The sequence below is a fragment of the Melanotaenia boesemani genome, chromosome 7 (genome assembly GCF_017639745.1).
Source record: "Melanotaenia boesemani isolate fMelBoe1 chromosome 7, fMelBoe1.pri, whole genome shotgun sequence".
In the NCBI taxonomy this organism is placed as follows: Eukaryota; Metazoa; Chordata; class Actinopteri; order Atheriniformes; family Melanotaeniidae; genus Melanotaenia; species Melanotaenia boesemani.
This window is the reverse complement of record NC_055688.1, coordinates 26,668,401-26,695,740: the sequence shown is the minus strand read 5'-3', so window position 1 is coordinate 26,695,740 and position 27,340 is coordinate 26,668,401. Positions and strand designations below refer to the sequence as shown.

Below are 27,340 nucleotides of genomic sequence, written 5' to 3'. Positions count from 1 at the left end.
TTACTAGCAGAAAATTGTGAAGCTCATATTTTTGCTTTATAAAGAGTTTGATGGCATCTTTGTGGTATTGGCTCTTGTTCAACCCTAGACTTGAGGTTGTGTCTTCCACATCCACAATAAAATAAAAGAAACCTCTCTAGCGAGCTTCTTCAGTGTTCTTTCTCCAGTTACCTCCTCTACTCAGACATTAGCTTAATCAGACTTTACTGACTTCTCACCAAAGAGCTGGCTGAATCAACATCTGATCCACCTGCTTTGGACACTGTGTTCTCACAAAGAATTCCAGCAGATGTCTGAAAAATTCCGGCTCTCCAGTGAAGAAAAAAGTTAATATCATATTTTGTATTTTGTAAATTAACACTTGTCAGAAACGGACCTATTTTTTTAAAGTCATAACTACTATATGATTAAACTGACATTTTGATCATATGAATAGACCTCTTTTCAAAAACTAATTTACCTTTAAGAACCACAAAAACATAAACAAACCATCTATTTTTTTTTTATTTTGTTTTTTTTAGTTTAATGGTTTATTAAAGATTCATAGTCATGCCTGCTCAGAAATTCAGTTTAAGATTCTAATTTTTGTTCCTTTTCATATCAATAAATTTAATATAAACCTTTTCTTTTTTAAGTTTTCATAGAGAAGTGTGTTTTGGTTCATATTAGAAACACTCAAATTTATTCACTTTATCTTAAATCCTGGGGAAGTTTTCTGAGGTTAAATGTGACCCACTGAGTCAAGACCATTCTTGATCAGACATTTCCAACATTATTTAACTAAAGTCAAATGAAAATGAGTATTTGGTTCAGGGGGGATAAGATTTAATATTACTGGGAAAAAGTCTATCTCCACTTTTAATTCGTGTTAATAATTTACAGCTGGCAACTCAGTCATCTGATAAACAACGGGCCAATAAGTTCATTGCTTGAACTTGGATTCATACTGTTACCTTGATTCAGATCCTGTACATGATGCTATGATGTGTTTGTTTTCAGCCATTAATATGCTTGTCAAGCCCTGGATTTCTGCCACTGCCTGCTAGACAACTGCTCCCTTTTTTATCTGTTTGATTACAGGAATATTGAAAGGTGTGCAGAAGGTTGCCCACAAACTGTTACTCATCATATAGCCTGATTCATCCACAACTCCCTGCCAAATTGTAAACTCGTTGACATAATCAGTCTCTTCCCAGCCATAATTTTATGCTACACCCTGTGTCTGACTGTTGCTGACCAGAATCACTTTCTGGACCCTGGATCTCTGCAATGCACCAGTGTACAGAATAAAATATACACAGATATACTACAGCACATTAAGCTTGATCTTTTTGGTAAGTCTATAGACTGTTTTTATTGTCACATTGCTATTATCATGAGAGTATCGAAAAAAAAATATCGAGAGATATAGATAGATATCAGATTGGACATTTGGGGGTCTAATTAGTCTTACTTTCTGCGTTCTTTGTTTATTTTCCTCTGTCGTGTTGCATGGAACACTGCAGTCTGGTTGTTTTCTTTTTTACTTCCAGCTGTGTTTACATTCTGCTTGTCACTGTAACAGAGGAACACATAGCTTTAGGCAGTTATCAAAATAGAACGCAGTTTCTTATCTAGTCTTGGGGTTTCAGATCCATGTTTTTAATATTGCATATTTACCTGTATTCTCATTGTTAATTTATTTAGACACCAATAAATTCTGGTTTCTATAACCCATGTTGTGCCAAGAGATGAGCTGCATTTCATTGTAGATGTCAAAAATGCTTCACGAGTTGCTTTCCATCTTCTGTTGAATTGAAACACCATGTTTGCAAAATGATGGCTGATCCTGAGTTACCCTGACCAAATACTGGGATTAATGGAATGTATCAACACATTATACATGATGTATTGTGAACCTGGGAAGCTTGAATTATTTCCTGACACTGTGCAAATTAACTATAACCTTGAGGCTAGCACAATTTCTACCACACATGGATTCCCTTCTATGATTCATTACTATGAAACAATCTTCTTATTAAAACGATCGAGAAACTGTGGGTATTAACATGAAACTGCCTGGTTTAAACTAATGGCTACACACAGCTTTAAATTGGGGTAGTAGTGCTGTTTGTTTTCCTGTTTAGTTAGAAATTTACATATTTTGTGAATCCAATAACTGACATGAAGTATCTCTGCATTAACTGGCACTCCGAACATGTAGTATAAACAACCTTCCCATCCAGCCTGCGCAAAGCTGCGACACAGAAAGCATTATAGGGCTTGATTCAAATCAACCACCCACCATGCCCTGCAGGAAGAGAGCCAGTTTTACCCCTGAACTCTTTCTGTATATTCCTTTCTCTCTCTCTGCTGCGGGAGGGAAGATGTGAGGGTCTCAGAGGTGGGGTTTTTTTTTTCAGATTCAATAATTACCAAAAGTTAAATTGGGAAAATGTAGAGGAAAATGCATCTGAATGCGTTAACATGTCTAAAAGAGACAGACTTGCTGGGATTTACAGAGACAGGCTGACTCTTGAAGGTGTGATCTGGACACCAGTAGATTTGGGAAGATTGTTTGTGCTACAGACCAAACAGGCAGGTCAACAGAAAGATGATCAACATTAGGACCAACAGTGTATATTTCCACATGTGCCTCAAATAGTGCAGGTAGGACTTTTCCCACTAATTCTGGCCTTTCCTGCAATCTTGTTGCTTTTCATACCAATTGGCATTTTGGGATCCTAATCAGGCAATCACAATAATTGCATAAACCCATTGAGGTTTTTTTTTTTTTATTATTATTATTATTGTGGAGGGGGAATACTAGGATACTAGACGTATCTTTGCAATGACAAAGCTCTTTGTTTATAAAACATGTCCCTCAGACACAGGAATTTCAGAAAAACCACAGGGGACATAAGTTTTCGCAATAATGAATGTCTTTGATGGAACGCATCAGCAGCATCATTTGTCCAATCATAATCATGATGACAGCAGTTTTTACCCTTATGGATAATACAACTTTTGTATTCATGTTGGCCGTCACTAAGTTCAAAGCAAATAATTTGGGGAATTTTTGGGAATATACTTTCAAGAGGGAACAATTGTCATGCATCCATGGTGAATGACCACCTGAGTGGAAATGCTAAATTTGGAACATTTTTACTTATTTATTTATTACAGAATCAATAAGGTGTTCTCCTCTCAGCTAGAAACTCCAACTTCATTCAAAAATCACATCACAATGTTTGATTTTCATAACACAGCTGCATCCAAATTCATGATAATGATACTGTCTGATGTCAGTGAAAAAATAGATATCACTATCAGACTAACTCATCATCATTTATCATTTTTCTGTAGGAAAATATTTCTTTTTGTTTCATGAAATGAAATGAAATTAAAAAACATTTGCATGTGTGTTTTCAAAATGATACTGAGAAGTCATTATTTTGCTACCATTATTATTGTCAGCAGTGATGTTTTTTTGCTTTGAAAGGTGCTCACCTGCCATCAGGAGCAACAAGAGCTCCAGTGTATTTCACATGAAGACTTCAGCATGTGTAAGTTCTGGGAATATCTTACATGCTGTTTTCTTCAGGACCATCCCCGTCGTGTGGCTTTATGTTTTTCTTTTCTTTTTCCATTTTCAATTTATTTTGGATCTTTGAGCTAAAAAGAGTTTTGCACTGGTCAACCTGTAATTTTGATGTGAAGTGGGGTCTGTGAATGACTGTATGTGGATTGTTGTTGGAGCTTTCTGCACTCAGGGAGATACTGGATAATTGGTTCAGGGCTTCTGATTGTTTGGAGTCTAGAAAATGGCCATGCAGAGGGTAAAGATGTTTTCTGTCTCTATTCTATACTTTCAGAAACACTCCCATATTCAGCTGCATTCAGTGTGTTTGTACTCTTCAGATTATTAAATAAAGGCAACAAAGATTAAAAACTGCATCTACCAAATCGAGCCCAGGTTAATTTAGTTTTCTGCAAAGCATTTGATATCTTTATTCACGATAACTTTCCAAAAATATCTTAACACCTTACTGAAATTATTTAATGCATAAGAACGTTGCAGAATTCATGAATAATTTCTGACTGCTTAATGAATCAGTACTGTAACCTTCCATATATTTTTAAGTGAACCCTTCCAACTTTTCTGCAGCTGAAAACAGTGAGCAGTTCTTATGATAATGTAGTTATTTAACTACTGAATAAGCTTCAGTGGTAATAATGTCCCCAGTGTGTGAGTTTAATTTAAATTCTGGACATCTTCTAACATTTAATATTATTCCCAGTTGTGGGAGACATGAGAGGTGACCTACAGTGTGTCACCTGAGCCTTCACCTTCCTATCATTTTCCACTTTCACTGGTGCTTTAATACATTTTAATTTTTTCCTTCCATGGCTGCAAAGCTTTGATTCTGTTTTAGTATGTGCAGACATGTAAATCGATTATTGTATTAGGTTAAGGTTCTTCTTCAAATGCAGCTTCATGATTCTTATAAGCAGAGCCATAATGTAGTTATTATCTAAATGAACTCATTTAAGACTGATGTTAATGTTAGATGTAGTTGTTACTGTTGTCCTGGAAAACTGAACTCATTTCCATGGCTGCAGAAGTTTTTTTTTATAAGTTTGCTTTCCCAAAATGCCCACAGTGTGCTGATTTACTAGCAGTCATCAGCCACAAATGATCAGCTTCTCCTTATGATTCATGAACAATGTAAATGATTCTGTTAGTGGGGATTATCTTTAGAGACAAGGAATTGGCCATTTCCTTTACATTTTAAAAAGTTTCAGCTCTTGGAGCTTTTTAACAAGAGATCCAATTCGGAGATTTATATAGGCGATGTGTTCATAACCTTAAGCCCCAATGACAGCCTCCTGTAAATAGCCACCTCCTCAAACCAGGAGGGAAATATGACACATATGAACATTTCCATGTTAGACTAGATGCCATTTCTATGTTTCTTGTTTCTTTTAAGAAGTTTTGAACTTCTCAAAAGGATGCAAGAGAGGGAGTTGGATGGTATAATAAAAGCCTCCTTGACAAGACTTCACAACCAGCAGATGATAACTGTTTTGAAAATAAGACCTGATAAATACTTTGTTGACAGGTTATTTGAAGCCGACAGCAATAAACTGGGGTGCGCTTGAATGGTAATCTTAGACTTGACTCACAAGTAAGCTCGATGGTCAAGTCTAGTTTCTTTCAGCTAGGACAACGGTCAAAGGTGAAACGATTTCTTTCTCAGCCTCATCTTCAGATTTTAATCCATGCTTTTATTTCTAATCGCTTGGACTACTGTAATGCACTCTATGTTGGGCTCAGTCAGACCTCCCTTGATCGGCTGCAGCCGGTCCAGAATGCAGCAGCTCGACGTCTAACTGGCACTAAAAAACGAGAGCATATTACTCCGATCTTGGCCTCCCTGCATTGGCTGCCTGTTTGTTTTAGAATTGATTTTAAAATGATTTTATTTGTTTTTAAGTGCCTTCACAGTCTTGCCCCACAATTTCTGTCAGACCTCTTCCAGCCCTACACACCGTCACGCTCTCTCAGGTCGGCAGACAGGTGAGCAGATGGGTGACCGAGCCCTTTCTGTAGTTGGGCCGAAGCTGTGAACCAGTTGCCTCCTCAGATTACTAACTGTTTTTAAATCACTGCTTAAAACTCCCTTTTTTCTCTTTGGCTTTTAACACTGGTTGAGATGTTGATTTTTATTTTGACTGTTTATTTTGACTGACGGGTATACATATTTACTGTTTTATACTGTTTCATCGTATATGTTTTTTTATTCTCTTTTTTTATTACTTTATTGTTTTTTATTTGGTGTGAAGCATTTTGGTCACTTTGTTTTGAAAGTGCTATATAAATAAAGTGGAGTTTTGTCCCTTTCTAGTTGTAATTAAATCAAAATGAACTGGGTAACATAAATCATTGTGTTAGGAAAAAAAACTTGCAGCCACATCCAGATTTGACCCAAAAAGCTGGTATGTGAAAAATGCTGGATTAATTCCTTCTCTTGTGGTCTCACATATTCAAATATATTAGCCTGAAATGAGCACAATAAAGCCAATTTAACCATTATGTGCAATAGATATACAGTATAATAGAATATAAACAATTTTCTATGATTAATAGGCTACAGAAAATGTCTAACTTAAAGTTTTTACTCGTGATTGTTGGAGGTAAAACCTTGTACACTTTTAAAGCATAATGACAGTGAACAGGCCAGAAAATTTGACATCAGTCCTCATCAGTCCTGATTCAATCCAATCATCATTTTGATTAGCAACATAGCAACCCCTTAGAGAAATATTCAACATCTAATACATCAAGAAAAAGCTGTTGATAAGGTTTTGCTGAGTCAGTCTCTGGGTAGTGAACCAAAAAATGCTGTCATAGCTAAATCTCAGAGCTTGAGGGTTGAGTGGGTTCATGGAAATAGTTAGTGAAGGATGTGATATTATTTCAGGCCCACACAGCACAAGATATCCTTGCATGGCTGAATGAAATTACTCTTCTGTCTTTCTACAACTACGTGAACTACAGGATTTTCCACTTGTATTTGGGTGTGGATGTAAATGCACAAATAAATACGATCTAGAGAATGATGCACTGGAAAAATGCTGAATTAACAGATTACAGAACCACAAAAATAACAATGTAAAAATGAGGAATCGGTGATGAAACCCTGCAGATTTTATATATTTTAGGCGAAGAAAAGAAGGTCTTAGATGTGTGAATAAGATGTTCTCTTTTTGATCTAAGAATAAGACTTAAATGTAATGTTGACAGCAGAGAGCCGGGGCAGCTCAGTCCTGGCTTTGTATCCCTGGACAGGAAAAGGCTGGACAGGACCCTGCTGTCCTCCAGCACTGATTCAGACTGCACCCACACAAGTGGTTATCTGTACTCAGATCAAGTCTCACTCAGTGAATAGGTGGTATTTTTGTGAGCGTATGCAGAACTGAGTGTCATGGCTGATTGTAAGGAGCTTCTCTTCTTTCCTCCCATTTCTTCTCCACTGCTCTCTGAAGCCACCAAACTTCAATGTAGACTGAGCAGGAGCGGCGGTGAGGAACATGTGGCTGTTTTTGTTGAGGTTAGTATTTAAACAAAAAGGAAATATATTCCAGCTCAAGCATACTTTCATGTGAGCACATTTGTCAGTTTATCTTACTGGCAGCTCTGATCAGTAAAGGTATAATCTTACCGGCAGAGGAAGCTGTACAACTATTTATTTTATATGTACTTCAATCCTGCAGGTTTTCAGGTCTTCATTTCTTTGTCTGTCACCTCACAAGTAAAAATGTGTGTGACTTCACTCTTTCATTGCATCAACAGACTTGAGAGTGTCAGCATTCCTTATACACATGATCAATTGTTAAACCTCACAGAGCAGATTCACACATTCAGCAACACCTCCCGAGTGCATACTCAGCCACTTAGTGAGCATACACTCACAAACACTAAAAAACACACAAGCTGTGACACATCCATGCACGTCTTTGAAGATAACATCAAGAAGATAATGTGGAGATGCTTTGGATTATTCATAGTGACTGTGTGTATTCAGTCGCCCACTAACACTTATGTAACTAGGAAACATGATATTTTGACAAATGATCAAACATTTAACCTCTTGGGCTATATAATTATTTTATTAAACTTTGTGCTGAAATCTGCTGGTTTCCTTTTTCAGCAAAGACCGGAGGACAAAATAAGTATATGAACTTTTCCCCAGGGCCAGAGAAAACTGTGAACAAGTAATTAATATTGTTTTGCACTCACTACTACATAAGAAGACTGGGAATTTGGTTAATGATGGATCACTGCCCCTTTGCCAACAAAATTATGGTGACTGTTCTGTAAAAAAAAAATCTACAATGAAATCCATGTGATAACTTCATGGGTCTACTTCTGTCAATCATATATTATGGTTGCATTAAAAAATCAGGATATACATCATTATTGCTTCTTGAACAAAGGCCTGCAGACAGTTTTGAGGTGTATTTATGCATTTATTTTATTTTTAATCGCAGTACTCGCCAGTGGTCAGGTATCGGTGTTTTTTCTTTTATTCTCTGCATTTTATTCTGTTTTAGCTTTTTCTATAATTATTTCATTTATAAATATATTTTAAAGGTTGTTTTAAATGTACTTCGTAATACTTTTCTGCTCCCTGCTTTGATGCGTTTAATATTTTATGCAAAGCACTTTGAATTGTATATAAAAGGTGCTTTGCAAATAAACTTGTCTTCCTCAAAGCGTTGCAGAGGTATGGCATAACTATGGTCATTTTTATTTATTTTTTAAATAAAATCTAAAAAAGAAGAAAATCCAATTAATCTTGATCAAAGGAATCCAGAAGTCTCCTTTAAAGAAAAAAAAAAAAAATAAATAAATTTTCTATAATGTTAATGCCTTATCGGCATTAAAAAAAAACCTTAATGGGTTTATTTTTCTAAGGGTATAAAATAATAAAAATTCATCCAACTACAAATTAGATAAGATATAAAACAGTATTTAATAACTTATACTTCTTTGTTATTGCTACACGCTACAACCTTAAAGGGCCGTCATCAATCACCAGTAATCACATAATGGTTCACCCACTGAGCACCGCAGCTAAAGACATTTAAATTATCGATAGATGTCCAAATGTGGGTTACGCCTACAGACTTTTAAAATAGTGTCTAGTATCTGTTTTCAAACTAGGAGCACTTGATTATCTTCCCATGGATAAATAGATTTGCAGCCCTTTCAGGGTGTAGACGATCTGCCTCGGCGTTCACCAGCAGACTGTTTGCCTGCTTGTCCCACTTCCACATTGAACAGATGTCCCAAAAAAAAGTGCTCATTAAAAATGTAAATTTGAATTTCCATATGTCCATATAACCTTCACAGGCAGGTAATAGTCTTTCACTTAGCTACTAGATGTCACTAAATCCTGGTCATCGCCTCTGATAGAGCTAAGACACGGGGGGGGGGGGGGGGGGTATTATTCTGAACGAAGCAAGAGGGGCTGGGATTTGAAATTTTTTTTAACAAAACCATGGACTGCTACCCTACCTCTGAGAATATCCACCATAATATCATGTCGGCACACAAAACAAACAAGGGACAAATTGGATTTGGCTCAAATGTCATACAGAGCTCATAGCTGTGAACATGATTTTTAAGAAAATGGTTTCAGTGTGAGAATTGAAACAGTGAAGTATTTAACATGTTTTGTTATCAGTCCCACTACAGAGGAGTGCTGTTGCATCTCTCTAACCCTTTTAATTTAAAAACTGGCACACCTGGTCTGCTCTCATCCAGGCAGTCCAGGACTGGGTTGTTATAAGCCAGCTCTTCTTTCCTTTGAGCAGATTCTTCCTGCATGTTGCCAGACAGTATCTCTGTTGAGATGGGCTCCTCTTCTTCCTCATCCTGAACCTCTTCACAGGTAAAGCTGCAGCAAGCTGTTGCTTTACTGATCAAGCGGTCAAGAGGTTTGAGAGAGTGCATCCATTTGGGCAGAAAATCCCAAGTCTGGAGCTTGGTGGGAAGATGACGGGGACTGTGAGCCTGCATCACATTTACCAAGGCAATGAAGATGGTAACACCCAAAAAAGGACCCCCAACCCCAGCCATCACCCGCCAGCCAGCCATCGAGAGACCCAGCACCAGTGATGGAAGGAGCAAGAAACAAAGGAGGAGATACAAGACTGCAAACCAGCGGTACTTGGCGGTGCGCTCTCCCAGTATACGAGCCATCCTTATCGGAAGACGCATGAATGGAAGAGGATACCACAGAAGAATGCCAAAGACATTGAAGAAGAGGTGACACAGCGCAACCTGTGTAGAAAAAGAAGAGATGCAGAGTATAATGCTGAAGTGCATGAATAATTCTCTGTAGCTAGCTAACAAAACATCAGCCTACCTGGATGGCAGCTGCTAGTTTGTTCCCCGGACTGGCCAGAGCTGCCAACAGGGCTGTTGCAGTGGTGCCAATGTTGGAGCCAAGCGTGAGCGGATAGGCCCGTTCCAGGCTGATGACACCAATGCCTAACAGAGATGTCAGATAAATGGTAAATATGGTGTGTGTATGAATGCTCTCAATTAAACATTTGCTGTTTTTCTTTCATTCCATGATACTATGATTTGGTAGCACAGAGATTTGAAGGGGAGGTAGAGCTATAATCCAACATGGAATGCAAACATAAATCTATCTGTGGATTAAGATCCCTCTTTTATACGGTCTCTTGCCTTTTCATTTCAAGCTTGGTTAATTACTCTTTTTCTAAAGAAGAAATTATTCTGATCTCACATTTATCACTGTGTAGCAGGCTGATGACTCAGTTGTCACTGATATTATATGCTTCCTTTAGCCAGCAGTATACAGTGCCAGTTATGCAACATGTTCTTACAAATTTAACAAAACTCTATTAATTGAAATGCATGTGCTAATATCCTCATTTGGCCTAGTCTAGCCTAGCAAATGAATCTTTATTTTATATGTATATTTCTGGTGGTTTTTTTTTGTTGAAACAACAACATAAGAAATGTGTTAAATAACAAATGTTATACAGTATACTGGTTATATGTAGCCTAATGTTAAAAATCTATTACTACTATAGTAAATGTCTGTGTAGAAGTTATGCTGTTTTTATTTTTGTTTGTTTGTTTTTTTTAGCTATTCTCTCTGTGCCTCATTGAAATAACAGCCATGGATAAGTAGTTGATAAGTAATTTTCTGTTAAATATGCACCTTTTTCTTTTGTTGCAGGCTGCTCAGGCCTGAAAAGAAGTCGGCCTAATGATGCAGTTAAATTAGGAAGATTGAAAAATATAAAAAAAATCTCTTTGGCGAAAAGTAGCTCTCACTACTGTCTGAAGGTCACATAAAACAAAACATATAAATGTGTTGGAAGAGCTGAGTCTGCATACATTTTCTCCCTTTCAGATACAAACTTTTAATGAATGATCTGTGTAGTAGTAATACACATCAGCTTTTATTTCTAAGCCAAAGTTCCAGAAACAGCGTACAAATGATGCTTTCGACAATAAGAACTACGTGTCAGCTAGTTAGAGAGTAGCTTAATAAGCCGTTACAGGTAACCATCTCCACACAGATGTGCACCAAATGAAACAAAACATTAACAGCATGAGGAACTTAATAAGAAACGGTTCAACCATCAAACTGAACATATTTTTTTAATGAGTTCAGGACTATATGCAGTGCATTCCCCCAATCTTTTGGTCCACTGATATCAATATCAATCAGAAGAAACTGGAAAAACAAAGAAAAAAGAAATATCATGGCCTTTGTTTTAAAAAAAAGAAAAAAAGAGCAGCTTTACCTAAACAAAAATGTTGGTGGTGTGGTTGTGTGATGGTGTGAAGGCAAACATGAAGCTGCTAAACTCAGCATTTCAGCAAAGTGCATGAAAACCATCCACCAAATATCTGGTGCGACACCCACACTGTTAAATTGCTCATTTAGTTAGATGGTCTCTTCCAAGTCTTCAAAGGGTTTCAAAGAGTCATACTGGGCAGCACACCTTAGCTCAAAACAAAATTGAAAACCTTAGTTGGAGTGTTGCTAGTCAATTACTCTTCCTGGAAAAAAGGCTAATTCAATTTAGAATCCATCGACGTTTCCTCTGAACTTCCTTTGAGGAAAACATGCTCAGGAAAAGACATAAGAAGTTATCTCTATGGTTCAACAATATCCAAGTTGAACAAAAGGGACAAAGTGAGTGAGACTGTAACTGTTCACCACTTATCCCTTAAATTAACCTTAATTAACTTTACTTTTTCCTTTTCTGCTGCCATGTAACATTATTATTATTATTATTATTATTATTATTATTATTATTATTATTATTATTATTATTATTATTATTATTATTATTATTATTATTATTATCATTTGTTTGTGTGACTTATTTTGAAGTCAAGCTGGAACTCTGGACTCTGGAGGCATTGGAGGAAGTGCTTGTATAGATTATAGACAAAGTTCTATAGTCTCTCTGTATTGTCTCTTTTTCTTTGTGTTTTGTTGTTTGTTTTTATATGGACCAGATTGTGAGTCTTAAATAAAGAACTGAATTGAATTGAATTAATTTCTTAGAACTGGTATTCTTTTCTTGTATGTAGGTTTTGTTTGAGTTTGATTTGTTTGGGTATGTGGATTTTGGGGGAAATAGTGTCTAAATCAGAAAAGGTTGTGTTCTCATTTGTGTTTAGAAGTAGTCAGTTTTGGGAGTTCGCGAGGGGAGGAACAGAGGAAAGATGTATCACAGGGTTCCATGTTGATGTAATCTGGATTATACCATGAACAGAGGATCGAAAATAAAATGATCATCATAAAGAAGTTCCTGGACTGTTGAGTCTGCCATCTTCCTACCTTTTTGACCATCTGAGTCCAACTACTTTACAGTGACAAATAAAACCTCCAAAATCTCATAAAACAAATAAGGAGGGGATTTAAATTTAGAAGAAGAAGGTCTGGTATTTTTCCTGTAAATGCTTTTTAAAGGTTTCACAGCAACAATCTTCGTCTTTTTCATGTTGTAGGATCTATTTTACTCAGGTCAGCAAGTAAAATGCAGATTTATTTGTAATTGGCTCAATAAGTCAAGAATAGTTCATCCCCTCATGCAGAAATGACCTTGCTCCTTTAATCCTTTGCATTCATATTGTTTTTTTTCTTTTCTTTTTTTTTCAGAAAGCTGTGAAAACCTATGACTGACAGTCGTACCTGGCCAAGCCAAACAAAACCAGCACCATCCCCAACAGATAAAGTCAATCATGAACTCTAGCACCAGTTTTCCAAACAGAGGTCATAACCATGATGATTTGCTTCAAGAAGACATAAGATATGCATTTCCATTTTGCTGTATATTATTTAAGTGCTTTCCCATGTCCAAGCTCCAACATGCATTGTAAATTGAATTTCCATGTCTCTACTAAAAACATATGTAGTGTTTATCAGCAATTGTGGTGTCTGGAGTGAAGAATACAAATACATGATTTCTAAGAAAGAAAAGTTTGTATTAATAATGCAAAATTTTTCAGTTCACTAACCTCCAAAATCTAAATCTGCCATTTTTACACCACTAGTTTAATGTTGGTTTACACAGTTCACATCTTTTCTGACCTACTTATCTATGCAAGTAAAGCCTCCATGGAGACATGAGCTCTTTTTTCTCAAAAATCGTTTCTTTCTTTCTTTCTTTCTTTCTTTTTTTCTTTTGTTTTTTGAGGGGGTCATGTTAGCACTTTGACGCCTGATTTCACAATGGTGACAAACCACTTCTGGCCTTTGTTTATTTAATTTCTTTTTATCTAACTAATTTATTTGATTTGCTTTTATTCACCTATATTTAGGGATTTATTTTAGAATCATTTATCATTTACCTTTATTTATTGGTATAAATGAATTAAATTATTTTATTTTATCTTATTCCAGTCTTTTTCTTTTTTCTTTTTTACTATATTTATTTTGTTTTTATATAACTGTAAATAAATTGAGGTATTAAGACGTGAAAAGATTGCCAGTCTCAAGTGGGTAAACGTATGAAAATCCAGTGAGCCACAAGCTCAGCCCCTTTTCTACTTTTTCAATTATTGTTGGCCTCTTTCATCCTGTGGTTTTAGCTTTAAACTTGTATTTGCCTTGTATGAGACATAATGAGATGTGCTTTGGAATTCTCTACTCAAACAAGAAATTCAATTCAATTCAATTTAATTCAAGTTCGTTAATAGAGCGTGCTTGGAGATAAAATTGTCTATGTAGGGCAGAGACTTAACTGGGACATTACATTACAGACACCACCATGGCTTTTTATCAGTGAATTATATAAAGCCACTCAACTGGATAAATAACAAAAAACAAATTAATTAATTAATTAAAATAATAAAAATAAAAAAACAAAAAAAAAAAAATAGCAAAAGAAACAATAAAAAAATAAAAACACTGTAATACACAAAAACTATCTGCTTCATTTTCATTTTTAGATCTTAATTTTTCCAAGCTCTTGTAACATTAATGTGGGATAAAAACATATTACTTACCAACTAGAGGAGTCATGGCTGAAGTAAAGACAGAACTACTCTGGACCAGAAATGTGACCCCCGCACCCACAAACATGGCTACGTATCCTGCCAGCCACCCAAATGGATGGGGCAGGTCTGTAGGGGATGCACAGAGACAGAAATTACTCAATTGCCTTCGGCATGGTCTATAACAGCTAGAGTGGAATGGGCTAAAACCTTACAGTCAGCATAAAATAACCCAACCTGAAGTAAAAACAGTTCACATCTGTTCAAAGGCAACCAGATCCAACTACTACAACCTTAAAATCTCATTAACAAAAGTGCTTTCGTTATATTAATTGATTAAATCTACTGCAAAATTATGTAATTAATTTTTAGTTTGAGGAGTTTCTGTTCAGTGGACTCAGGGTTGGGTCTCAGCTTTTTGCAGCTTTTTCTGGTTCTGTTTGCTTCATCGGCCCGTGATCTTCAGCTATCACTGGAGCGGGTCGCAGCTGAGTGTGGAGCAAGTGGGACGAGCACCAGCACCTGCAAGTCCGAGACCAGTGGTTCTCAGCCGGAAGAGAGTAGAGCAACACACCTGAATCAGATTAACTGGGTGGAACTTGTCAACAAGCCGTTGAAGAGAGCCATTTAATACAAATCTGGTGTACTGGAGCAGGGAAACATCTAAGGACTAAAGCCCTCAAGTTGCCCACTCTTAGGGCAGAGTGTCCTCTACGAGTCGGCCCTAGAATGAAGAAATTCAAGTATCTTGTGGTCTTGTTCACAAGTGTGGGAAGAACGGAGTGGGAGATCAACAGGCAGACTGGTGTAGCATCTGCAGTGATCCGGACTCTGTATCAAGAAGGAGTTGAGACAAACGGCAAAGCTCTCGATTTACCTGCCGGCCTGTCTTTCTATCCTAACCTATGTCTGTATATTCTGCGTATTAGTGAATGCAGGTACCTGGATTTGAAAATGGGAGAAAAAAGGTCACACCTACCTGTGTTGATAACTTTATGAATGATCCTTGCTACTTGGCCTTGAAGAAGAGAGTTAAGCAGTTTGACCAGAAGCAGCAAACATGTGCAGAGGACAACCAGGGATGCTGCCAGGAGAATGAGGCCCACTGTGAGATCTGACAGCTCTGTAGATGCAAACAAATGTCTGCCTACAGAGACAGAACCAGTAAACATCAGGATAACTTCTCACAAAAGCCAGTTTCACTGTATTTTTAGAAGTCTTCTTAAATAATAGCAAATTTACTAAATATAACAACAGGTGTTTGAAATATAGACTTTATGGAATTTTTACTCACACTTGATGCTTGACAATGACATGTTTTCACTGAGACCACAGTTGTCAATGCTCCTATTGTTATCAGACTGAAGAAAGAAAGAAAAAAACTAAGTAGAAGAAGCCATTTGGAGGCCATTATGTCACAGAAACATCACCATGTGTAGGAGAAAGATGGAAATATGCATGATTACCATAAACATGTCACTCTGACACCATGTTTTCACCAGGCTCTTGTTCCTCATGCCCTCATTTCCCATGGCAATCTCTGTGATCACACATTTGTCCAGCTAAAGATAAAAGAGGAAATATTTTAAGACAAATAAAAGAGAATAAAGTTAAAGGATTCGAAAACAACTGGTTGATTTTGTGTGTTCAATTTTAACTGTAGATTGCACATTTAACTTGTGTTAACTGTTGTGACTTGATACAAGCCTTCACAAAGCTGTTTATATTGCACATTAAAATTCCACACAGTTACTCAGTTTAACTGTAAAAAGCAACCACCATGATGATACGTTTGCTACATTTAAAATAAAATAAAAATGGCTTAAGCAGACAAGAAAACATCTAGTGTTTGTTGTAGTTCAAGTTGAACTTGTATTTGATCCTAACGTCTCTAATAAAGGACTCGAAGGTATAATGCAAAATTTTCCTTCTAATGGTTTTCTAACAGTTATATGTGTCCTCATAGCCTGTGTATGATGCCCAAAAAGGCAAAAATTCTGTCACCTCTCTCACTTGCATGCGCCACTTTTCAGCGAATGTGCACTCAGACAGGTGAGTCTGAGATCTTTCTCTTTGTGACCTCACGAAGGGAAATAACCATTGCCCCTGGTAGTGGATACTGTCATGTATAATAACATGACACCTTTCACATAGTCCTCTGTGAGCTCTCCAGTGGTTCCTAGCATATACATACTCTGTACATAAAATATTTTGCTTCCACTTTGTTGATTGCTTAAGCTTGTTTTGCTGCAGATCCAATCAGATAACATAATTTCCAGAGACTATTTGTTGTTAGTATTTTGGAGGATTTCATGTCTGTCCATTTTCAGCAGGCTTTTGTTTTCTTTAAGATAACATATCTGAAGTAATCTGTTTAAAAGCTGCAAAAAATAGAAGTGAATCAAACACTTTCCAAATAGTGGTTTTAGACATGCAGAAGCAAAGTGGTAATGTACACAAACAGTCTAAACTAGGTGGCATATTATTGCCAGATGGTGATGGTAAGTTGTTTTGACTGGAAACTAGAGCTTTTGAATTGATAAGAAGAAAACTACAAAAACAAATAATCTGGTTGACATTCATAAAAAGACAATTAAAAAAAAACAATTCACCTTATTCAGGAATTAATTTAATCTTTGGACATGTATGAGAGTCTAGCAACCAATAATGTAATAATGGCCAATAACATATGAATTTGAATTTTAATGTTATAATGCCAATAATGTAATAACTTGCCAGTGATATTATTAATTATTACATTTTTGGCCTAGCATTAAAATATGTTGAAAATGTAATAACTGCAAGCTATAATGTCATAACTTATCACATTATTAGAAAGGTAAGACACTGATGGCTTTATTACATTTCAAATAGATACATTAATTTTGTAACTGGCCATTATTACATTATCAGTTGCTATGGGGATTGAATATAATTGGGAAGAAACATGCAGGTCAGTCACATAAGCTTGTTTTCTGACTCTGGAAACATCTAACGAGTCTTGTAATTTTAATCTTAACCATGTTATACACAATTTGCTATTAAAAACTGTAAGAAAAGGTAACTGGAATCAGAAATAGACATATGGTAAAAATTCACTAACTTAAAGAATAAAAGCAATGTTACAAATCATGTCTGACCTGGCAAAGATTTAAATGACATGACTCGTCTGCTGTTTCAAGTCTGACTGATATTCCCAGAGATTAAAGTAACACCTGGAGATGAGCCCTCCATCGCTGTATTTGTTGTAGTCATAGTTTCTTCTTCTGCCTAACAACAACTAGCATCACAGCCTATACTGCCATCCTCTGGGGATATTTCCTGTCTGGGGAAGGGTTTTATAAAGCACGGTGTTACAAAAATGCTGATTGGTTGACAGCTTTACCTGTATGATGAGTTTGGTGATTGGCTCTGTGATGACCTTTAGCAGCTCAGGTGCTTCCTCCCCAGGTTGGAGCCTTACGCTTGTGACCAGCAGGTGGGACAGCCGGGTTATTAAACCGCTCACTGCTTCCAGAGGCAACAATACAAGGACGGACAGCCAGTTGAAGCAATCATGGATTGTTGCTCCAGCAAAAGCGCTGTGATAGGTCACAATAATAAACTGTGTTCAACCAAGGACAGAATGATGGTCTACTCAGCGTAATTGCTTGTTAATCTGATTTCCACAGCTCACATGCGTGTGATATGATGAGCATTTTAGTTGTGACCTAGTGTGCTTATATCACAAAAGATTAATACATTAGAATGATTTTACTACAAAGATGAAGCAACAAGCCAACTGTTCAGTGGCATATTTTTTAATGGCAGAGATTATCTGTTATGGAATCAGTGTGGATTTATGCCATTTTTGTCACATTTCAGAAATCAAACTGTAATATAGGCTGATAGTAGGAGGCAACAACACACTGCCAATGCTTTATCCACACTTATCACTTATTTTCTCTTTTTGTTTTCCATTTCCTCACTTCTCTTAACTTGTCCATTTTAGCTTCTTATTCCCCACTCTTCAGCTTCCCCCATCATCTGCCTTGCCTCATCTCCACTCACCGTTGAAACTCATTTCTCTCAGCAGCTTGCATCATGGCTACTATGGTGTTTGTGACAGAAGTTCCAATATTGGACCCCATGATGACTGGAACAGCGGACTTCACTTCTAACACTAAGATGAGAGAAAACAGAAGGTTGTATTTGACATCAAAGTCCTTTATACAGTTTGTTCTTAATAAAACTATCAATAAATAAATTAATAAATTAAAAAAAGAAAGAACTCCTGGAAGAGTGTAAAACGCTCTCTCTGGTTTGAATCAATGCCTGAATGCATGCTAACTAGCCATGTGTTTTATATGATTGCATGTTTATTATAAATACATGACCTTGAATGTGACATCAGTTTTCCAAGTGAATAGAGGCGGCCATACAAGAGAGGAAAAGCTTTATGGAAACAAACATTCATGCTTTCCTCTTTATTTGACAGTTGACTGCAATACTGCTCTGTGCTCTCGTATAAACGGCCTTTGGAGGCAGAGATGCAGCTCCTGCATACTGATGTCATTTCTTTTATAGACTTAATGTGGAACACCGTCAGGTAAGAGCCTGAGCTGATATAAATTTTCCCATGAGGGGAAATAAACCAGACTGAATGAGATGGTGGGAGATCACACTGGGTCATATTGTGAGATTTAATTACTGCTCTGATTCCTGTCCAGCCTACTAGACCAGTGATTCAAAGGTGGCTTTTACAAGTTTGCTCTACAGCACTATAATCTATAATATGGTAATAAAAACTTTGAAGTGCAGGAATGAGCTATTACTTTATTTCGAATCAAGACCACATAAACAGCCTTGCTTTAAGAAATACTCACTGTGCTCTCTGCAGCAAAGACTAGTCTTGAACAAATACTGCAATTACATCCATGTTTCCTAAAATTTACAAACGCTTCCTTACAGTTTTTTATATTGTATAATTTCAAAGAAGGGTATATTTTGACCCTGCCCAGGAGTCCTGTCATCACAAGTGTACCAAATTTGAAATCACAAATCTCTTAAGAATGTAAAGTGAAGAGATGCCGAGATCCAAAGACTGCGAACGGCCTACCACTCTCGCAGCAGTTATCCTTTGTCACTGCTCTAAAATGGCCAAAGCCACTTCCCACCGGTCATCGCTGATCCGTCAGCGGTTTGTCACTGTGGGCTGGTTGTGGCCCTTTCATATTAGTGCCAGCTCCTAAGGCTTGTGCAAATTTTGTACTAACCACCCATGTTTACAACAAGAAATGCGTATGTTTGCACAGATGAATCTGCACAGATGGGCTGTTAAATCGATTTACAATTGAATGATCAACGAATTGGACCTGTAGCTGTAGCAAAGTTAGTTACTTTGACATTACATTACTTTGTCCACAGGTTTGCCGTTCTTTCTCAAACGCTCAACAATGGAATTGCCGGTGAACTCATTAAGTGTAAATGTACTCAGTAAGTCCATGTGCAGCTTGTGGGAACCTATACAAATCTTTTCCAGGAGGTACTTATCTGCTGCATGTCAATGTGTTTTTTTTGTGGTGCAGCTTGTGAATTTGAAACCTTGTTACTTTGGCTTTTACTTGTAAGGCAGGAGAAGTATCACATAAAGTAATCTGATACTGATTTGTGTATTATATAGCCTATTGCTTCTGGCATAGACTTTGAATTTTTTACTCATCTGCAGTATTTATAGCAAATATGCCTATATTTTCCCCATTTATGACTCGTCTTGGTTAACTGCAGGTCTACCTGGTATCATCGTCATTATTGAACACAGGATTTGTGTAGCTTAGACATCTAGTAATTTTTTTACAGAGATCTTGAAACATTGCGCAACATTTTAAATTTGGGTCATTAATCTGATAAATCAGGACCCAGACAAATTCTGTTTTATGATGTTAATGTAATTGCTTTCACTGACACTTAATCCAGATGTTTATCTCTGTTTGTTAAAGGATGCATTGGTGAAGGGAAAAAAAGGATAGCTGTGGGGAATTTACAGCTCTCCACCCCAACCCGGTTGCTGAAGTGCAATCTGCTCTCCACGGGAACAGCCTCATACAGAAACTAAAGCCCCGTACACACATAACGATTTTTGGGCTGTTTTTGTCCCGATTTTCCCTCTTCCGGACCTCGGATGGGAAACACCCGATCATTGTGAGATTTCCCTGTCCAATTATCATTTGGTCTGTTGTGTGTTACGAGCCGATTGCTCCAATAATCCACTCCGAAGTGGGTCATAGCCAACAATCGGGAATATTGAACATGAGGTCAAGGTTCAAAGGTCAGTTTTTCAAAGAAGGAGCTATGTACATTGTTCATCCTATCATATATTATTCTCCAGATGAAGACCTGTTCAACGTGTTTTTGGTATATATATTTGTTTATAGGTAAAGCTAAAGTTTTTATTTTTCCCGTTTGATTGAGAAAGATCTTCAAAGCCTTTCTTTTAGAGAGCACATGCAAGACCTATGTGAAATTAAGCTTTGATGCTGGATTTAGGGTCAGCACACAGCCCATGGGTCAGAGTCAGGGTTACATCACTGATTATCATACACACATCCATAGGCTAACATTTCAACCACCCTTGAGAAGTTATGTGGAAGAAAAAAAAATGTGTTAAAAGTTTTATTGAAGGGAAATTGTAATCTAAAAATCATTCACAGAAGAAAATAGACTATAGTTTTTACACTGATCATAAAACATTTTCAGTATTCACTTGAGCATAAGTAATTGAATGATGGGCATTTTAATGCAATACTAAGTCCAGTTTGATTAAATAAATCAAAGTAAAGCAGGATTTAATGAAGGATGGGGTCTATAAAGACCTGTATAATTAAATATTGATCATATTTTACTTTTTGTTTGTTTCTCTTTTTTTTCAGTAATGTAGTAATTATAGTATAAATTAAAACCTCCTGTATATTCCTGAAATATCTACATTAAAATAGACAGACAAAGACTATAAACTCCTCATACCTCTGGCCAACAGTAATTTGAAATGAAACACAGCCCATTGTTGGCAGATGGGCCAAAACAGAATTGGAATGAAACAGCCTGTTTATTGTATTTAATAATTTAATTTGTTTAAGGTCCATTTGAGGATGAGAAGCTACTTCTTAATATTAACGGTGAATTGATAATAGATGGATAAACTTATGATTTCAATCATGTAAATGAAACCTTCTAAGAGTAAGTGGGTTTCATTCATAATGATCTGATAATGTAAAAAAGCCACACACACCGACACACAAAAATAAGGTTATTTGAGAAGGAAAATTTAATAATGTACCGTAACCTCGATAACTCAGTCAAATTATGAAAAGGTATTAAAAACTTGTTTTGTTTCTATTTTCTGCCCTTTTGTGTGCATGTCTGTGTGTGTGTGTGTGTGTGTGTTTCAGATCCAGACACCAATTGGCTAAGAGTGTTTTTAATTTCTGTTTTGATGTGTAAAGACTTGTTTTGTTATTTAACATGCAAGAATTGAAATATGCTTACATTTTTGTTTATCATGTAAAGCACTTTGTGTTGCCTTTGGCATGAAAAGAGCTTTGTAAATAAAGTTTGATTTGATTTGATATGTAAGAATATGCACCGTTGTTTCCTAAGAAAGCATACAAACCATTTCCAAGAGCAGCCTGAATTTTGATATAATGTTGATAATACACTTGTAATAATATAGTGAACTTATCTCAGCTGATGAAAATCAAAACATTGTAGAGTGTAAATGTGCTTTTTTTTTCTTTTTTCTTTTTTTTTTGATTGTTTGTTTGTTTGTTTTTTTTTGTGCAATTCTTAAAGTTCCCTCATCAATTACCAAAAAAGGAGAACTATTAAAAGAATATGTAAAAAAAAAAAAGTATAGCTTAATATTTTTTTAAGTTTTCTATTAATATTATAACAATATTTTTATTGCAAATGTGATTGGCCATGATATACAAAATCTGAGGATAATTCTACCTCCATAATGATTTAATCATATTTTGGTGCAGATGAAAATTTTTACAACATTCTTGAACTATTTTTTATACACATACAGGAATCACTGTTTGTAATAATAATTATGATTATAATAATAAAACACATCTTCATTGCTGTATCATAAAGCATCGTCTATTATCTTGTTGTAACTGTTAAATATTAATTCAGCATTAACTAATATTTAACCTAAAAAAAAAAAAATCTCATCCTAAATGATGGCTAAGAAAAGAGCCTTTGCAGAACATTATGATTCCACTGTGACCTTTATCCTGTTAAGGATTTTTTAAGTATTCAAATGGTTATTTGTTTCTAATTTAAAGAGGCATGTGAGCATATGCTAATATGTTTTAACAAGCAACAATGCACAATAAGTTTTAGGCCATAAAAAAGTTGAAAGGGTATGTAAAGGTTTGTGTAGATGTAAAAGTATATTATGAGAAGATAAAATTGGTCTGCGATGGACTGGTAACCTGTCCAGGGTGTATCCTGCCTCTTGCTCGCTAAATGCTGGGTTAGGCTTCAGCTTCCTCACGACCTTTAATGGACGAAGTGGTATAGATAATGGATGGATGGATAAAATTGGTTTTAGTGTTTTGGGGGATTTGTCCTCTTTTACACTAAACTACCATGCTTGGTGTACATGCACATATATGCATTTTAAAATATACAGAGATGACTCTTTGTCTTTCCTGATATGCAGTCATGTGGTAACATTTATGCATTTATTATAAATGTTTGCTCAGCCAATACTTGATGGTAAATAGCAAATCAAGGAGCACAATGTTCCACATCTTCCACAAGGAACAGTCAGTGATGGTGTTTAGAGCCAGATTCTACAGATTCTAACTGCAAATTCATTTGTTGTTAATGTCAAAGATGAACCATGGGAGCTTTGTTTTCTCTGTATTTATTGCTATGTCAATGTTTTTGCCATTTCTATGCATACAAAAAAATAATAAATAAATAAAAATAGCCTGCAGAGACATAGAGGTATACAATGCAGAGAACACACAAATCATCAACTAATTAAAGCTTGCCTGCATACCTTCTTTACATTTCCAGATCCTTTTTAAAACCTAGAGCAACTCATATGCTGGCACTTACATATTTACACACACTTTATATGCATATACTCACATCCAGAGGCCACCAGGCTGACTGCAATGGAGGTGGAGGTTGATGAGCTTTGGACCAGCACAGTAACCAAGATCCCCACCACCAGCCCTGCCACAGGGTTAGACAGCACCACATTGTCCTGGAAAATGTCCCCTGCCACTTTACCTGGTTAAATATGCCGCCCACATACACGGAAACACACAAGCATACATATTCACACAATTAAAAAGCAAACAAAAACCGCCTCAGAGATGACAAGGTTGCTAGAAGCGATATTAAACAAGACTGAAACTGCTTGTTTTTCTAAATCCAAAAGGTCACCAGATGAGGCTTTGCAGTGCATTATACAGCAGAGCCCAGCGTGAACTGTTCTTCAGTGACTCACTTATTTGTCAAACATCAACTAACTGACTCATGATCAACCCCTTGATGGGGCAGCAATGGTTATACTTACCCCCTGCCAGCTGGAAGGCAGAGCTTAAAGTGTCCAATGAGCAAATGAAGAGGAAGAGAAGGATGAAGAGGAGAGGGATCTTGGATATATTGATAAGGAACTGCTTGGTCATGTGTAGACTCGCTCTTGATGCCTGAGTAGAGTTATCTGCTGAAAACCGTAATCAGAGAGGGTTAGGCTGACAGGAAAAAGGGATATTTTACAGTCAGCTTAATCTCTCTTTTACTCGGTTATTTCTGTCTTCTGGGTGAGAAATATCACCCCGGTTAGCTTTCACATTTACAGAGCAAAGCCATCTGACTTATTTTACCCATATACAAGAAAATCTCACTGAGGGACATTCAGATCATATTTCCCACTGTTTTTTTATGTTTTAGCTTGTTTATATATACATATATATATATATATATATTAGCCAGTCTAAGCTTCTGCTATTGTATTTTGCCTTTTCAAAGAAATCTAACTGGCTGCCACACCAAGAGATGAAAGTGCTCCTCTCAATTCCTGTTTTGTACCTTTCTTTCTGGGGAGTCTGCCTGAGTCTTTTACTGAAGGTGTGCTAAAATGGTGATTGGTATGTTGGCTGGGGCTCTCTGAGCTGCTCGTGAGGTCAAGGGTGGAGCCAATACCGGACTCCCTGTCCTCCTCCAGCAGGAGTTTGGGCTGCGATGAGAGCTGAGCACTGGGCATCCTCTCCCCTGATAACAATGAACAAGAACACTCATTTGGACGACAAAGAACAACTCTGAAACATTTCAAAGACTTAAACTAATAGGAGTCGAAGTGACCACTGTAGTTGAGTCCTGCTCTCTGTCCACAGGACACTGTAGTTAGAGAGTGAGAGGACATATGGTGCTTTGAGTGCTGCGGAGAGACGTGCAAGTAATTAAAATCATAGAATGACACCAGTGTAGAGGAAACGGATGAGAGTGAATGTGTTTATCAGCCACCTGCAGCAGTTAAAAGAAGCCAGAGAAGACCGTGTCTGTAAACGAGCCCATCTTTCACAGAGCTACTTTTAGCAAGAGACAAGCAATTAAGAGAACAAAGGTGGCCAACATAGTCTGTAAGTGGCATCTTTCTCTGATTTGAGGTCAGATGGTACACCGTGCAACATCACCTTACCTTTCAGTAAATGAATGGAATATCAGAACCAGTATGAAAACACGGGTATCAATGTAACTTCTCCCCATTTTTCTTACAGCTGCAAGTCAGCTCTTATAGGGATGCTCCACCATCTAAAAGCTGCACTTCCCTTCAAAAGCTTTCACAATCTCAATTTAGAGTTTTTTATTTTTGCCCTTTTCATGTCAGCCACTTTGCCATATTTTTTGAGACTTTAATAGAAGAGGGAATTCTAACGTGTCCCTTAAAAGCAAAGAGGATGGAAGTAATTACAGCAGCTGAAATTATAGTAATTACAGTCACTGCATCATTAGCATTGTGTGTGGCGTCCTCCTGCAGGTTCTGATCTATGGAGAGGCCCTGCTAGCATATCTACAAGTCTCCATACTTGGGAGTTTTTGAAACAACTTCCATAAATCACAGCTGAATAAACTTAATAAACTATTTGTGTGAATTTTGTGTTGTTCTATATGTACTGAAATTTATTGCTCAATGTTGATCTGTTTGGCAGTCTGCTTCTTTTTCCCCTTTCTGATTTGCAAGTTTTATTCTAAGTGTTCCAACATCACACAAAGACTTAACTGCTTTTGTTTCTGACATGAAATATAATCTCTTACCTTGTCTTAAACAGCCTTGGTGTGACCCCTGTAAAGCAAAGCATCAAACTGAGGAGTAAATCATCTTTAAATAAGCTATCAGGTCAAGGGGAACACCTTAATCCCTTGGTGATTAACTTGTCCCATCACCAGAGAAAGCACTGTTAATCGATAACACAAAGCATCAAGTTGATGCATTAGGTGAAAGAGCATGTTGTGTTTTGGGTAATGAATAATGTTGGCTCAGCCAGCTGTTTTTCACCTGATTTTGGGCCAGATAAGGATCCAAAGATGAAGAGGGGCTGTTTGATGTGATTCATCATCCCTGTTAAAGCAGGTTTCAGATGTAATAGCAGGAGAAATCTGACACCTAGTGGCAAACATTGAGGAATGTCTCTGATCTTGGACACTTTTTTTGTAGTTCTCTCATATTCTCACACAGCTGTTTTCATCACGCTTTGGAAAGTAGCAAAGACTTAAACCAGAGTATTAAATAATAATTTCTTCCAGGAGATAAGTCAGTAGAAGTATTTCAGACATGTACAGTGTAATCTACTCAACTTGTGCAGAGCGTACAGGTACTTATGTGCTTTGGCAGTACTTAAGATTGAGCATGTTGTGATTGGAATTGAGCTATCAGAGCAAAACCACGAGAGCCTCTTAACGCACATTTACCTACACACTCCACTACCCACATGTGAGAGATCATGGGAGAGAGAAGTGTTGACCTGTGTATTGGGGTAATTGTTAATGATTAATCCAGCTACTATTCTGTCATATCAGCAGTGCTTTCATCCATATCTGCTAAACCTGCTGACCTCAGAGGAGCAGAATTTAATAACCCCCTCAACTAAGTTGGTACTTTCCAAAGTATTATGAGAGCTTGGAGCTGGGGCAATTTAACAGCTCTTGTTGTTGTGTAGGCTGCTGGATTGAAGATGAGGCTGCAGCCATCAGTGTTGACTATAAGGAAAAAAATCCGTTAGATTTCATGTAATCCTTTATATGCATACGTTTGGGGATAGCTAAATCTGTGGAACAGATCCAGAGCACTTTAGTTGAAAATAATAAAAAGAAAAGCAGTCCATATTGCAGTTAATCCTTTCTTCACATGTGGAAGCCAGAGTGAAGTTTCTGAGACCTGTCAGATGGGGGATAAGCAAAGCAAAGATGGCAGGGTCTACAGGGTCAGCCAGTGAGCTGCAGGTTCATGCTAGCCATCCTGTTCTGCTGCTCTATGGCTGTGGTGACCCATGTTCATTTTACATTTAGGAATGAAATATGATGTTTTGTCTGAGTGTTCATTCTGTTTTTTTGTTTGGAGAGGTGATCAGAATAATCAGACAGGCTAAACTTTACAGCTCAGCTCGCCTGTGCATGTAGATGTACGAACAGCAGATCCAACAAACAGATTGACAATCATTACATTTACAGCCAATATAAACTTACCACTCAACCCAACAATTAATCATCTGTTTGTCAATAAAGAAAAATTTGTTGTCACCTTCTTTCCATTTTGTTGTGTGAAAGTCTCTTCTTGCAGAAACTGTAACAAGATTTCAATTTTAAAAGCCAAATTCATAATGAACTCACCAAGAAAATAAGAAACAGTCAAGTTAGTTCATACAGAAAAATAAACTTTTAACTGCAGATCTAATAAGGAGATTAGTTTTGATTAGAATAACACAGCTATTATTTGTGCCAAGCAGTCTCTGCTGCCTCCGACAGCCACCTGGTTAAAGTTCTGAGTGAGCCAACTCAGCTGCTATGAAAACATTAACCATAATTTGGAGAAAAGCCCACAAGCAGAGGCAAGATGACTCAATTAGAGATTAAATTAATGTTAGTTATGTTTTAAATTCAACATGATGTTATGATTTGATTCAGATAGTGAGTGTGCTTATTGTATCACATGCAAGAATGTCCATAAAATACAAGGATAATGAAGCAGAGTAGATTTCTATTTGGCACTCAGTTTGCATGTGTATAGCACTCATC

General features: G+C 36.9%; 1 protein-coding gene across 1 annotated transcript; it reads right to left on the bottom strand.

Moving 5' to 3' along the window:
• Nucleotides 1-8,468: 8,468 nt before the first annotated feature.
• Nucleotides 8,469-25,385, bottom strand: LOC121643110 (sodium-dependent phosphate transport protein 2A-like). The gene is made up of 12 exons (XM_041990332.1): nt 25,364-25,385; nt 24,137-24,319; nt 23,622-23,771; nt 23,189-23,332; nt 18,095-18,206; nt 17,430-17,625; nt 15,511-15,606; nt 15,339-15,405; nt 15,024-15,191; nt 14,057-14,173; nt 9,918-10,042; nt 8,469-9,832 (listed from the first exon to the last, which is right to left on the bottom strand). The coding sequence occupies exons 2-12, from the start codon at nt 24,309-24,311 to the stop codon at nt 9,239-9,241; spliced, it is 1,944 nt and encodes a 647-aa protein (XP_041846266.1). The 5' UTR covers nt 24,312-24,319; nt 25,364-25,385; the 3' UTR covers nt 8,469-9,238.
• Between the last annotated feature and the right edge of the window lie 1,955 nt (nt 25,386-27,340).

Bases quoted from the DNA above. Each gene is read 5' to 3' on its own strand.
- LOC121643110 (XM_041990332.1), bottom strand. From the start codon at position 24,311: ATGCCCAGTGCTCAGCTCTCATCGCAGCCCAAACTCCTGCTGGAGGAG. The intron at 23,333-23,621 runs GTAAGTATAACC...ATATTTAACCAG, and splicing joins TGCCTTCCAGCTGGCAGGGG to GTAAAGTGGCAGGGGACATT. The intron at 18,207-23,188 runs GTGAGTATATGC...CTCTCATCTTAG, and splicing joins CAGCCTGGTGGCCTCTGGAT to TGTTAGAAGTGAAGTCCGCT.